The sequence below is a fragment of the Malurus melanocephalus genome, unplaced genomic scaffold, assembly GCF_030028575.1.
Source record: "Malurus melanocephalus ecotype Western Australia unplaced genomic scaffold, MMel_1.1 scaffold_136, whole genome shotgun sequence".
Classification (NCBI taxonomy): domain Eukaryota; kingdom Metazoa; phylum Chordata; class Aves; order Passeriformes; family Maluridae; genus Malurus; species Malurus melanocephalus.
Window position 1 is genome coordinate 1,054,819 of NW_026623368.1, and position 16,010 is coordinate 1,070,828.

The window sequence follows — 16,010 nt, forward strand, 5'->3', positions numbered from 1 at the left end:
TGGGTGAAACCCTTTCCAAAGCCAGCCCTTCAGCAGCTCCCCTCTGCCGGTGGGTCAGCTTTCGGTAATTCATCGTGTTGCTTCAGTCACTTTCCGTCGCCGTACCATGCCCCATACTCCCCCACCTCCGCTGGCTTCCCCGGGTGACATCATGCCACATTCCTTAGCAGCCCCCAACATTTATTTTCTCCTAGAAAACCGGTTCTCTTTCCAAAGAAAATGAACAAGCTAGATTAACACAATTTACCTTCGATAAAGTTGTGTTGCAGTGTATCTGTGTTTCCATTCAGCACCCGCGTCCTTTCACGCTACGCTGCAGAAAAAATACAATTAATTTTTTTTTCTGTCTTGCATCATGGCATTCACTAGTACTCTTGTCCCTCTTGCTTCGTCGTCACCTCACAGAAGCGTTTACGTCCTCTCTCWAGGACTGAGCCATTTAAGCAGAGAGCTGCATTAATTCCTACAAAGCATTGAAGCAGCCGCCAACCTCCCAGGCAGAGTCAAGGCTTGCACCAAGGCTCTCCCAAAAATTCTCATTAGCACAGCTGAAGGCATTGCCGTTTCCGACTGTCTCTTCCGCCTCCTCATCAGGTGTGACTGCCCGTAAAGCAGAGCTGATATAAGAAACTATTTCCAGCCCTTGCAATTCACATTTTCATGCACTAGTTGCTGAAGGTGAGGCTGAGATTCTTTCTCAGACTCTGAGCTGTGCCAGTTGCGGCTGGTCCCTTATTACATTCTCCCATSCCAGGTGTCAGGAGGAATAAAGAGGTGATGGCACCTCAAACCCCCGCAGCAAGCTCTGCTAGGGCTCAAACCTGCAGCTAGAGTAATTGATTCACATAGTAGAAAGGATGCCAAGAAGATCAGATTTTTATCACTCCGGGGATTATAGTCCATTGCATTTCCAAGGGAATTTTTGGATGCTGTTTTCATGAAAATATTAACTTTTCCATAGAATAATCACTATTTATCTATCAATTACTGAATCTTTGGTTGATAAAAAAACCCCAAACAAACAATACTGGTTTCAGGTCAAGGAGCTGTATATTCAGCAAATGATAGCATACCAAAATGTTTTCTGGAACAGATTAGATGTATTTTACATCACTAAGGGGTGCTCTTTGCCAAAAACAAACCTTGGTAGTTAGAAAAACAAGTGTAAAAGGGCTACATTCCTAAGTCTATAATGAAATAAGTGAAATTTAAATCTATCTGGTTTGAATCAACAGAGAGTGAAAAATCCCAGGAAAATGTCGTTTCTGAAGAGCACTGATGCTCTGTGCGTATGATTTCATATGTCCATACTGCTTTTCCTAAGATATTTGTTATATTGGCTGACAAAAGGCTAACTACAGTAAACAAAGGTAGTTTTTAAAGGTAGATATGAGATAAAGCTTTTAAAAGTGAATCTAATTAGTATGTTTGCAAATATGTTGAAGATTCCAGTTATTTAGCAGTATAGAATGAAAGTGCTTATCTTCTGGTTTTATTGTGCACAACATGCTTTCAGTTGCACTTACTCTAGAGTTCTTAATCATCAAAAAACATCATTACATTTGTACAAATAATGTAGGCCTTTGCTTTGCATAATATAATTGTTACAGTGGATAATTTGTTTGATCAAGTAATAGTTTGTGTCTTTTCAGATGAATGGTATTATGCTGAAATCTATGTTAAAAATTCTTTTCAGTTTTGAATCATAGACCCTAATTTATAGCATTAACTAATTGAAGCATTAACTATACATCTGAAAAAGGTGAACAAAAATCTGTAATTCCTTATCTTATTTTCTTCTAACACATTTTTGAGTAAGTTCAATATATTTTTTTGTAATTCAGTCTTCTGAAAAGAAAGTGTTATATCCAAGTATTTGACACCAGACATCAGATGATTATTGAAACATGGTACACTTTTGTTACTATTTCTTTCAAGGCCCTTCCCAGTGATGTGATGTTAAAATAATTTTAGGTTAATAAGAAATCAAAACCATCTGTTACCATGACAATTAAGGTAACAGGTACTGCAAAAGTACAAAAATTAGCTGGGCAGCATCAGAACTAAGTGAGGGATTATGTCTTTACAGGGAGCAGTGAGCAGGAAACATCATAATTATGGAGATGGTGATTTCCCATCATTCTATTTCCACGAATTGAAAAAATTCCTGTTTTTAAAATGAAAGAAATGCAAAATTGTCCTTTACAAGTTCACAGGACAGACATGGAAATATTGCTCATACATATTTCATATAACTGGTGAAGGTCATCATCAGACTCATAATTCATTATGCATTTTAGCTGCRTAAGAGCGCTCCTTCAAACTCATGAGATTCTGCCTTAAAACAGACTGTTCTGACTTGACYTTCCTTGGCATCTCACTTTATTGTTACTGTCCCCCCGATGCACATGAAGGCAACCAAACACAGGAATTATACATGATGAAAAAAACATAGCTGATAACACCACAGACAACTGAATCTGATCAAACCATCAATTTAACTGGRCATTTTGCCTCCAGCAGGGACTAAGAGCAGGCATTTGGAAAACAATGCAATCAATGAAAACTATTGGTTTCTGTCCTGGCTCCTGGCCCTTGTTGGAGCAATTATTCTATCTTCTCCTTTCTCCATCACATTCCCTAATTTTTTAATYTCATATAAGATGAATGCATCTCCCYGTTGCTGATCCTTCTTGTTTCTCTTTATAATTTTTCAAACAATTCTGTGTTATTTTCTGGGATTGAATTAGCACAACTGTTGGTATCACTCAGCATTATGGGTATAGTATATACAAAAGACATAAAGATATTTTCTGATTTGTTCTCACTCCCAATAATTATAATTCCCAGCATTTTACTTGGCTTTTCAAAAAGTTCTAAGCCCTGTACACAGTGGTTTCAAAAACTGTTTTCAAGGGAACAGAAAACAGTTCTTCTGGTAGTAATTAATTGTTCTGTTACAGATAATTAGGATTACTCTCCCCCGTCTTTCCCCCAGTACACTACTTTGCACTTTTCAGTATCATCAGGCCTTTTACTGTGTAATTTAAAATGGGATCACACAAACTTTGCCACATCTTTTCCCATGTGTTCAATAACAGCTTTGAACAGCACAGGAGGTCCAAACAGAAATGGTACTAAGAATGCAYTGGTAATTAGTAACCTGTCTCTCTCATGACCATCAGTTGACCATCAGCTTTACCTCTTTGTCTCCTTCTACCTTTCAGCTGTTTGTTGATTCTGAATGGGATCTGAATATCTTCTTACTCCACGAGAAATTAGTTTTATAAAAGTACCCAATATTTACAGTAAACACTTGGTACACATATTTGTTGTTACAGGTTTCTCCAGAGGCAGATGTGTAACAACATTAGGGCCAAGTCTGAAAAATGTAGGGGAAAGTTACAAGGTCATTTGCTAGGTAAGGGCCATTYTTATTATTTTCCAGCATATATTAATTAGACATTACTAATATACGCTGATAGCCCATTCTGTTATTGTTTTGTATAATACTGTTCTTTTAAACTTTTGTTATATTGTGTGTGCTTATGCATAGGCAGACATATGCATCACATGTTCATACACAGTTTTTTGTTGAGATCCTCCACAGCTAAAAACCATTAGAACTGACACCATGATTTGCAGATTTCATTGTTAGATGAGATCATCTTAACAGCCTTCTTACGTAATACAGGTCTTACTTTTGTCTTTCAATAGAGTTTTGACATGTTGATTTAGTAGAAACATTAATTTCTGCTGCATGTACCTGTGTCCCATCCCCTTGCTTTAACACCAGTAACTTGTACCTGTGCAAAGTGCCAGAATCTTCTTACTGCCTCCAAAGCTGGATGGAAGCTGTAGTGCAATGATTCAAACAGCGGAGTGTGGATGTGCCTTGTCTTAGCCCAGCCCCATCAGGTATTTGTGCCATGGCCCTGCCCTGAGTCACATCTCGCCATGGGTGCATTGCACACATTGCATGGGTGTGCTGTAGGATTGTGACTCAACGTGACTCAACATGAACTCGTGAAGCCACTTCAGCCCAGGCTAAAACAGGTCCTAAAAAGCACGTCTTCAGGTGATTTAAAGATTTCAGTATGTTACTTATTCCTGTGGACGTTGTAACACCACAGAAAAAGTAAGATATCTTTTTCTAGAACACGACACGGTTCTTGGGTGGAATGAGAAACTAAAATGCAAATCAATGCTGTTATAGAAACTTGAGGGGAATAACTAATATTCAGAGAGTATGGATATTGGGGATAGTCAGAACAATAGCTATTTTTTTGGGACAAGCAAATCAATGAGGAAAACAGCACTATTTTACGAACTCCTTATCCAAAGCATCTTCACAGAATTTTGRTCCAATCATTGTCTTCCTTGGCCACTTTCTCTGTCCTAAGTCAGTAGTTGTTTCAAAGGAGAAAATAGTTTTACCAAAATGAAAAGCATCGTGATGCTCTGGAAAACTTCCCACAAATTTGCATGTAGAGTCACATTTTAAAATACTGATTGCATGGATTCATAGCTTCACTTTTCCCATAATGAYCAAAAATGCCTAAACCAAAAGAGAACAGAAAAAAAAACCCAACCCCAACGCTTTCTCTTTTTTAATCTCTCAGTGAGTTGAAAAAGTAACTTAGCAAAACATGGACCTTCTTTTAATGTAAAAGCAAATATGCCAGACMAGCCTGAGAAGAAAGCAGACTACAAATGCAAACACAGTGACTGCTGACAGTCCTGGAACTTGAATGAACACTTCAGTTGAGGTAGATTGAATGGTTCACTTACGTTGTTACTCCCTGCTGTCTGTCCAGGAGAGAGGACTTATTTCAGGAATGGCCTCAGTGCATCACAACCTTCTTGTTATTAACCAGGTGTCTCAAGCAGCATAATGCTGCTGCTTCCTAAATTTAGCATGTAAATCTTTACTATAGGGGAATACAAAAAAAGAAATATTTAAAATCTTGAAGTAAATCACTGAAATTACTTGTTCCACMCCTAAGCAAAGAGTAAACCTCTGCATGAAATGTCAGAAAGACAATCCAAGCTAAAAGACAGGGCCAAAAATGTTAGTTATACTGCACATACTGTAAAAAAAAACATGGGATGACACTAACCATGTGTCTGAGAGCAGTTACTTGAAAACTGTAAGACTGAACCCAAAGCCTCTGCCAATTAGTACAAAGTCAGCATTAGTAGGGGGGTGATGCTTTTCTGCACAGAAAGATGTGAAGTAAAGAGGATGTGCATGAATATCTTGAGCAAGACATCAGAGTGTTTAGAGACAGTTTACAAAGAGAAAAAAATATATAGAAAGCTGATTGTATGTAATGTGTTTTATATTGTTCTCTGTTGTAAGAGCTGAATATTTGAGAGAGAGGAACATGAAGATTAATTACATTCTCATATTCCTGGTGTCAAAAAATCTTGTGTGGCAAGGAAACAACAGTACATCTCCTGATCTCCAGACAGCATGGGAACAGCTGAATCATCCAGTCCTTCTGTCCTCTACTTTGGTATACATCATGAAAAAAAATCACCTCCCCTTCTCCCTTTCCCTCTCCACAAATATTTATGCATACTGATATTCTGGGAACTTTTTCAGAAAACCAAAAATACAGGCTTTGCATAATGGTAGGAGAGATGACAGTTACATTAATATAGAATTACTAWTCACATCCATATCAAATACAGCTGTAGATGTAATATCTTTATTTATTGGTTTCATATAAATTTCCTTCCTAAAGCTTAGGCATTTMTGAGTCATGACAGAAGTACATCAAATCTTTTCCTGAAGGAAATCTTATTGAAATGATACTGTGGATTTGCATTTGGCAGAATGCATTTATTTARCATATGAAATAGTTTCATGGCAAAAGTCATCACAGTAATATTTTTTTTGAATTGGTGAAATGTCAAGACCTGCTGACCATGCAAGCATGATGCACAGAAGTTTACAGTTGGCYAAAAAGAAGGTAAGAAAACTTTCTTTATCACTGGACTCATGAGAGTTAGTGATAATTTAATTCAAGATTCCTATTCATAATCATTTTTAGAGATAAATTTTGTCTCTAATTTTGCTTGTCTGCATTCCAGGTTCTTAGCTGAAACACCATGCTTACAGTGCATATTGGACCATCTGAATTTGATAATATTTGCAATTGCACTGAATTTATACTRTATTGTTAAGTCACATACAGAAACGCCTTGTTGCCTTCATATGGGGAAGTGTATTTTTTAGGGTAAGATTTGTATACAAASTGCCTTTTAGGAATTCTTTTCTGGCTTCAAGATACAATGCCAGCACTGAAATCCAAATAAGGTTCAAATTCACATGTCATCAAATTTTATTAATTTCAYTGGCACTGCAGCCACAAGTCATTTGATCCTAAATAATTTGATTTCATGCTGCTTGAAACTGCAAAGAGATCAGACTCCAAACATAGTTTGCCATGGAGCAGTGGTACCAGTAGCTTCCCATGGAGCACATACTGACCTAATGGCTTAGGAGGACTTTCTGTGAAGGTTAAACTGTGTGTTGATTTCAGAAAGCTGACAMATTTCTACCAGGGAAGTACTATGAGAATATCATACTAATTTGCACTTTTAAATATGCCACATGGTTTGATTACAAATGGGCCAGTTTTCTCCTTCATCTAACACATAAGTTTTATGAATTTTTCATCTGCAAAGTTATTTGCAATTGTGGATCCCAAGCTTCTCAGGGGAGTCTTACCCTTTCTTATTTTTCCTTGAGGAAATTATGTCCAAGGATCTCTGACACATGGGAGAAGCTTAGATTTAAAATACAGCTAAGAAAAATACATAACTATCTTCTTGTTTGATTCATAGTTATCCTATGTGATTGTTTTACATGAATATAAACAATATTTGTTTCTGAAAGTGTTGTGATGTCATATTTTGAAGCAGRTATCATTTGTTCTCTGTCACACAAACAGCACAGATGAATCCCACTTATTTTATATTTACTGAAGGAAGCAAAAAAAAAAAACTAACTTGCATGCAGGAAAGCGTTTTCTCTGTGAACCAATGCACTTCCTCTGAATCCAAGTCTTCCTCAAGTAAGTTTAAACCAAYGYGTTCTTACAGTTTCCTGCCTCCTTTTTTCACAATGCGTCATTCAAAAATGCAAGGGWTTGCCACTTTGAGTGCATCATCACTATTTAGTGTATCAGGAACCAGCATATTACTCCAATGTAAACAGTTAATCTCMATTTTGCTTTTAATGGAATCTTATAAAACAATATTAGATGCCATGAAAGTAGGCTTCTGCTGATCTGCTAMTTTGGCAGAAATGATGGGAGTTAGGAGGGGGCTGATAATTCCAGAATTGGTGTATTTATTTTTGCTCTAAAATCCAGAAATAACTGTAATTACAGTGCTAACAGGAAACAAAAATTAGAGGGATAGTTTTATTTTTTCTTGAGACAACCAATTGTATGACAGACCATGAAAATTAAGTCAGTGTTAACTAATACAAAGGCTCAGTATTAACATCTTCTCATGTAGCAAACAGTCATCAATAAAGACTTAGTACATTGGTTAATGGATTACTACAGATCAAAAATGTTTTCATCACAGAGACAAGCAGAAGGCTTGAGACTAGTATCTCGCACCAGAAAAAAATGAAGGCGTTGTTTTGTTTACTCACTTTCTAAGGAATACATATCCTTTATTTCATTACTGGGAAATAGACCTTGTATGTGTTCCCAAGCTAAAACTGACTGCACAGGCTATTTTTCTCACAGGTCAGATGTGAGGAAACAGGACCATTTCACTTCCTTCATAATCTCTATATAAAGAGAAGAGGAAAATGGGACCAGACCTATTGTTCTTACAGTTTCCTGCCTCCTTTTCCACTATGTCTCATTCAAAAAAGCAAGGGTTTGCCACTTTCAGTGCATCATCACTATTTTGTGTTTTTTCATATCCAGTAATGTATATGTGGCTTTTGCAGTACACAGACAATCTCAGAAAAGCCTTTCTTGATAAAAAGGGTTTATGTCAAATATAGCTGCTGGGTTTGGGGTTTTTTTTCATATAAAATATTGTAGCTCCTTATTTAAAGTGTTCTCTTTTTTTTCAAGTTAATAAGATCAAACTACACAAATAAATAATCTGCCAAAAAATCTCATTAAACTGTTTTTGGGTTTCTTCTTCTCAGCTGTTTTTCCTAAGTCTTTAGTCAATTGAGTGACTAGAGTACAATGATCAAATATGAACAAAAGAAAGGTTTGAGTTATATAATTTTAGAATCATTTAAGTTGGAAGAGACCTCATCAAGTCCATCTTACAAAATACATTTGATGCACTCTTGGCTACCCCTAGTCCTAGGCTTTTTGCCAGGGCTGCAACAATTCTTATGGGAATGGACTGGGAAGTTKGACAAGAAATTTCTGTTCTCACTCATCAATACGCTATAGATGGAGATGTGGGGAGTGAGCATGAGCCCACTGTGTGCTCCTGGCAAGCCCTCCTTTGGTCTCCAGTGCTACTCCTTCTATCTGTACGACATCCTCCACAAAGGAATTGCAGGATTGCCCTGACTCTCAGCCATTTGTAAGACACCTATAAAAAGAAGCACTATCCAAATATTTCCCATGAAGAAACYTCCTAGTACATCACTCCTTGGTTCAGGAGAGGACGAGGAGGCTGAGATAGTTAGCTATATTTTTGTTCCTGCTCAGGGTAAGAGACTTAGCCAGGTAGCAGAAGTGCTTATACTCCTACAAAGAATCAGCATTGCCTTTTATCACAACTGGGTTTTGATCTGTTGGGGAGTACAGAAGAGATAAGAATTCAGCACACAACCCTCCAGTCAGAGAGATGACTGTACATTCTAATGGCTTCCAARTGAAATTAGTTTCTATAAGAGAGTCAAACTGCTCTTAGCCTAAAAGAAAAGGCACCTGGGAAGAGTAATGATGCAAAGTGCTGCTTTTCTTCACCTTTTATTTTATATTCCAGTATAAGACAGATACGTGCTTCATGCACTCAAGAGTATTCTCTCTCCTCTGTCAAAGACACAAATCCTGGCAAATTACTTTGGTGAAAAGCGCAYACAAGTTGACATGAAAAAATGAGTGGATAGCAAAAGATGCAATCACCTCTCTGTGCACATATATCCATTCCATCCTGCCAGTCTATAACACTCTCATTTTATGATTAAAGAACTGTAAGATCTGAAATTTTTTTTCCTAAAGGAACATCGAGAAGTAAAGTACTTGGCAATGATTTCACTTAAATTCAGAAAGTTGTAGCACTATGTAYGCTTAGCCCAAATTCTACCAAATATAGTCCTGCTAAAATGACTGGAACAGAACATGATGTTTCAAAAATAAAGAAATTACATTTATTTAGAACACTTGAATGTGTGTTAATTAAATGAATTTCCATTCTGCTCAAATCATGGGTTTAGTTCAAATAACTTTTATTGATTTTACATTACATGACTGTCATTATAATTTGCTAACTGTGTCAAGTTCCGATGGTAATGGCTTTTCTTCAGGAATTATTTATACACTGACAGGAAAACTGCATCTTTCTCCTCTGACATCATGAGACTCTCAATGGRAACAGAAGAAGTTGCAGTTCTGTTTTRTATGTCTTACTGTCAAACTCAAAAAGTCATGTCTGTGAATGATTTCTGTGAATAGAAAAGGTGGCACAATGAAAATGTGTATTTTGAAAKGGAGTTCTGCACTCAAGTATACTGATGTGCTCCTCACACACATTGTGCTCCTCAATTTGATGGAATTGTCCTGGCTTTTATAAGAATACGTGTGAGCTGGGGACATGGAGGKGAGGTCAAGGATATAAAGTAAATGGGGATTTGGCTGTGGGGGGTCAGGGTCAGCTGCAAAGTGGCTGCTGGAGGGGCAGGGCCAGGGCAACCTTGTTCCGTGGGAGCTGCCTTCATCCCAGGTTCAAAGCTGCAGCCCCGTTGCAGTGCTGCCCTGCATGTCCCTGGCTGTGGGCTGTTGGTCCAGAGCACTTAGCCCTGCCCATTGCCCTGGCTGGGGGCAGCAGGATGGGGCTTTTGCCAGCAAAGATGACCCCTGCCTGTCTTGTCATCATGCTTGAATCCTGGCTTCCTTGCTAATCCTCACAATAAAAGTGAATAAGTCAAGATGTTCAAAGGAAAAAAAAGAGAGAAAAACGTTAAGACAGGGAACAGGAAAAAATACCCCATAAAAATTAGAAAGTGTGAAGATGTAAGAGTCTGGAAAACATATTAAAGCAAAGCTATATATAGAGAGGAAGACCTTTAATTATCAGACTCCTTCCTAGAGCCACCACAGATGGAGCACACAGCATCTTAATATCCCTCCTGTACCTGAMTGAAACATCAGAGAAATGTCACAACATTTCTGGTTTCAACAAATGAAGCATATTTGAAAGCACATGGGGGTGGTTTTGCTCTAGAGGAATTTAAGAAAAAGAAATAAACTAGATCATTGCTATCTTAAAAAACAATAAGACAGAGGAGGCGTTTTGTATTTTATTTATCTTAACATACAAAGAACATCACCGTGGACAAAAAGGAACTGAATTAAAATCCTTGGGAAACTGATATCAATGGAAAACAGCTAAAASAATAGGCTGAATCAAATTGTGACCAAGAGGGAGAATTATGCTGTGAAACAACAAACCCATGAATCCAGAACAGAGAAGATACCAATGCACAAGGAAAAGGCAAAGTGGAATACAAACCCCATGACTATCAGTACTAGGGAGGACGGTATTGTTGTATTGTGAGAAAAAATATGCAGAAAGAAAGGTTAAAGGGAGAAATTAAAAATCTTGCATAACTGATATAACTGAAAACTCTTTATGAAAAAAATAGTAAGATGGAAACTAAAATGTAAGTGAAGTGGAAAAGGACAGACACATTTATATATACTGCTAAAGCAGGGAATATAAAAAGAAAGGAGGGTTGAGTATGTGTGCAATATGGGAGAGATGTGAAATCTTGCTTTCAGCACTTCTTCCCACCTCACAACYGATTTCTGACAAATTCAGTAATGTGCCAGAAGTTTCCTGAAGTAGCTATTAACAAGCCTCCCAGATGGAGATCATTATTCAGTAGAATAATGAGGAATAATCAGGAAGGAATGATGAGGAATAATCCCATCAGGAAGGCATAACATCCCATTTCATCATCAAGTTACACTGCACTTCCACATTCAGAGAGCAAGAGGAAAGAGTGAAGAAAGGTAGGAGAACAATGAGAACTGCTCAAGAATACAGGGTGATGGAAGCTGAGTAAACAGAGGTAGTGATAGAGGTTAAGACCGTTTTCAGACTACCTGGGACTTCAGTAATGAAAATTTTAGGCGTTCAAAAAAACAGAAGATATTGAAGGACTACAAAGGTAACCCAAATAGTTAAGAAAAAAGTACTTTTAAATGAGCCTTATAATACTTCAAGGCAGTTGTTATCAACAGATAAATAATTTTATGAATAAATATGTACATTAGTGTTAAAAAAAATACAAAGAAAAGTTAATCTTACCCTCTTGACTGTACAAAATTATAGAGAATATATTTATAAAAGAAGATGTAGCCATYGTCATTAATAAGCTGTGAATAAACATGACAGCTAGACCAGATGAATTTATAGTGAAATATTGTAAGGGTCTAATAGGAGTTCTAATTTCCAGAAGAGACATATTTGATAGTATCATGCAAGCAAGAGACATTCTTTTCTTTTGAAGAAACAAGGATAGTTTTAGAATCTAAAGAGAGATGGCATTTGATCAGCTGCTTAGGCCAGTAAATATAAAAAGTCACTCTGCCTTCAATACATTCTGTAAAGGAATGCCCTCTCTGAAAACTACCAAATACATGTAGCTCTGCTGGGGTGAGGATAGGGGGCCCCACACCTTTTGAGATACAGAGATTAAATCTTAAATCTCCTGTAGAAATGTGCCAAAATCATAAAGGAGTAAAGGTTGCTCTTTTCCAGTATCTTCCATTTGATTCCTTTAACCAAACCCCCAGTCCTTTAAAGGCTTTCATTTGACTGCTTGTCCTTTTCAATCAGTTGAACTATTTGACTTAAAGAGGAGTCCATTTTTTAAATATGGGCAACTTTTACAAGGGCCATGATAGATACAAACAAATCAAATGTTTAAAGGAGAGACTCAGGAAAACTGGTGCAATACTGAATGATATGGGAAGGATATTATTCATTCTGCAYTGAGGAGGGCTAGAGAGAGTAGAGGTCTTCAACCAGGATCCCATACATATTTCAGTGGTGACACAACATGCTAGAGAGGCTGCTGAGAARGAAGTTATTATTCTCCCTTTTAGAATGTGCCGGCACAGATGAGAGTAACCACATTTTGGTGAGTAACCACATTGCTTTAGCTCCACTGTTGGCTTGATGAATGCTCCTCACAAAGGTGCTCTCCTTGTACAGAAGGAAAAGAGTAAAACTCCCATCATTTTTACTGTCTGCTACCTAGCTCTGTGTGGAAAGGATTTTTTTTATCCACCATGGAAAATCTCATAGTCTTATATGTAGGATGCCCTTTTAATGGAGAAATAATCCCAACAGGACTGGTAGAACTGGTAGATTCTTTGAAATATGGATGCCATTTCATAGAAAGTAATAACAGCACATGAGGAAACTAATGTTTTTCAAAATTGAAAAAATGTAAGGTTGGAAAGAGGTTGTAAACTGCCAGACCTAACATGTATGCAGAAATTTACAACAGTATGGATACAATGTCTGTAAAGTRGCTATATTCCCACTAAAATATTGGTTCTATAAAAAGAAAGTATGTATGGTTTTAGAAAAGCAGAACAGGAAGTTCTTTTATTTGTAGTGCTAATGCTATTCTCAAAATCTTTTGTCTGGAATAAAGTTATCTCCAAAGGTATCTTCTTTTTTGAAAAAAAAATCAGGCAGTAACCATAAACCAGATCTAAAGTCTGAGACAGCAGGTATTTTTAAGYATCTCCCATTAATTTCTGGCCTTAATCTACTTGTCTTTACACTAAAGAATCAGRATAGAACAAGTTCCCAGAACTCATGATGAGCTGCAAGTAAAGGAGTATATTGACAGAGATTGTAAAACCTGCTCCACAGCATTATGTATGCGGAAGAATTCAGAAAGGCAATGACAAATAACCTTAGGGCCATTTTTCTAAACTTGGAGAACCAGATGCAAAATGGAAACTGGACCTGAATACATACTTTATAAGGCTGAAAGTTATTTGAAGGTGTTTTAATTAAAAAAAAAAAGAAATCTGAGCATATATCTTACTTTAGTGCCAATAAGGTAGTACAGGAGACGTCCTAACTGTAATAAGAACATCAAAAGCAGGTAGACTGTAGACATGGCACACCCCCAACACCTGATGAGCACCAGACCCTGCATCTGTTTATAAGTTATGTTTATTTTTAGAAATGAGTCTCAACATGTGTAATAACTAAATTTTGAAAACCAATAGTAAGTTCACAGCTGATAAAAGACACTGAAACCAGTTTTAACTGGTATTTCCCTTAAATTTTTTTTTCAGTAGCAATAAACACACATAACTCTGGTCACATATCAAATTGTAAACRTATTCCTTTTTTAAGATTAATGTTTTATTGATATATAATTTAGGTCTGATTCTAAGGGCAGCACAATAACCTTGCACTTCAATYCCCTTGGGTCATTAGACTTGGCCTTCCCATGATAATGATTATTTTCTCTAATTCTGACCTTTTAAAAAGATGAATGCTTAGTTATCAATGCATGTAATCTAACATATTTCTTCACAGAAAATAGAATACAGGCACCACATGGAGAATAGTTTAACTCTTAGCTATTTCGAACTCTGAATTCTAAGAAGGTACATTAAAACGAGAGAATAAAAGGTACAATACCTAAAAAAAAAAAGGTCTTCTTGCTCTGTTTAAAACATAAATCAAGGCAGTTGAATCAAGCGTTTCATGTACTGAAGGCTGAATCAAGTGTTTCATGTACTGAAGGCTTACATCAAAAGTGTATCACTAATGATACATTTTGGTGGCTATTTTGCCAGAAACCTTCTCTGTGTATCTAATATGAGCTCTGGAAAATGCTGTGATACAAATCTTTCCAAACCAAATGACCTAAAAGTCAAAATTGTTTGGGTCACTTGCACTGGCAAGTGCAAGTACAGAGAAGTTATTAACTTCTTACTAACATGCAGGAATACTGTTCTCCTCAGTTCATCCTACAGCAAACAGAATGTTCCCCAGACAAACAAAATTAATTGTCAYTGAGAAGCCACAGAAAAGATTTAATTTTTTATCTCAGTCGATGCTAAGTCTGGCATGATGGGCACCAGTAAAATTCTGAACAGAAGATCCCTCCTCAGGCTGGAAGTTAGCAAGGGGCTGACCAGGGCAGGGAAGGGAGATCCTATAGGCAAACACAGAAACTTTGTACTGGGACTCTTGGAGGCCAAGATGCTTTGTCCACATGTATACGCTTGGAAGTAGAAATTAATTTGCGGCATGTTGKGTCATTTTTATTATTGCTGCTCAGTCTTTGAACTGGCACAAAGCAAGCAGGTAATTTTATGGTACAGGAGTTGGAAATGAGACCCAACAGTCTGATTCCCAAACTATCTACCACATGGGAAAAACATTCAACCCTCCAGTAAGCAATGGTGTGACAATTTCACATGACACATCATGGTTTAATGAAAAGTAGCGATTGAACATACTTCAGAACTGTTTGGCAYTTGGATAGGAGGGAATAGTCCACGCTAGGGAACTTCCTCTTTGTATTATTSTTTGGGTCTTGTACGAACTGTTGCAGCCACGTGATGCCCGTTAATGTAAAAAGAAAGCTCTTGATGCAAAGCTGCAAATAATAAAATAGCAACTCTTTAAAATAATATGTCCAGATTACTCWTTCAATTAAAATAATTAGATGTCCAGATTACTCTTAGACATAAACCTCAAAATTATTTTGACAATAWAAGTATTTTGGGGTCCTTATACTAACTTCTAGCTACACATATGTACGTATGTTAATGTTTCAAACTTCAGTGCCTGAACTAGTACACAGCCACTGTAAGGAACAAAGGCTCTTGGAACCCAATCACCTACTGGTGATTTTAAAACCTTTTCTACAAATCGCTTTGGATAAGTAACAGAATTGCAATACGCAATTTAGCCATGGAGGAGAGGTTACATTCATAGACAGGACAAGAGGATATTGTGTCAGTCTGCACCAGCGAAGTTTGGGACGGACATAGGGAGGAATTTCTTCACGGAAAGGATGATTAAGATATGGGAATGGACGGCCTGGGGAGGTGGTGGCATCACCATCCCTGGAGGTGTGTAAGGAAAGACTGGATGTGGCACTGAGGGCCATGGTCTGGCTGACACGGTGGTGTTCAGTCATGGGTTGGACTCGATCACCTCAGAGGTCTCCTCCAACCTTATTAATTCTGTGATTCCGTGAAGGCAGGCTCAGGAAGCCGCTCCACACTGCCTCAGCCTCGCACACGACCCACTAAGCCGGGACAGCCGTAGCAGCCGGGCAATTCCCTGACTTATTGGGCAGCTTCGCCGGAGTCTGTGCAGTCCCGGCCGAACCGAGACGCCCCCTCACGCTGTCCGGGCTCCCGCGCCCCTGACAGCGCCGGCCTGCGCGGAGCCGCCACCCTTTCTGCGCCGCCACACCCACAGGGGGCGCTGAGCGCACGGCCGGCCGCGGGGCGGGGCTACGGCTACTGCGATTGCTATTATTGTTATTGCTACTGCTATCGCTACTGCTACTGCCCCTGCCGCCGCCACCGCCACCCCCGCCACCCCCTTGCACCCAGGGCGCCGCAGACGGCGCCGGCACCGCGGGGCGGGGCGGGGAGCGCCGTTGGCCCTTCTCGCTGCTAGCCCCGCTGGCCCCGCCCCTGGGCCCGGCGCTTCCGTCGCCGCCGCCGGCGCGGAGGGGCGGAGGGGCGGAGGGGCGGAGGGGCGGAGGGGCGGAGGGGCGG

The 16,010-nt window shown here is 38.6% G+C and overlaps 1 protein-coding gene across 1 annotated transcript in view; it reads right to left on the bottom strand.

Annotated features, from left to right (window-relative positions):
• The window catches only part of ABRACL (ABRA C-terminal like), a 5,228-nt gene extending 4,823 nt beyond the window's left edge, over positions 1 to 405 (bottom strand). Inside the window, exon 1 of the mRNA XM_057370893.1 lies at positions 248 to 405. Coding sequence (XP_057226876.1) covers positions 248 to 286 — 39 coding nt within the window. The 5' untranslated portion in view covers positions 287 to 405. The remainder of the gene's footprint in view (positions 1 to 247) is intronic.
• Positions 406 to 16,010: the final 15,605 nt, after the last annotated feature.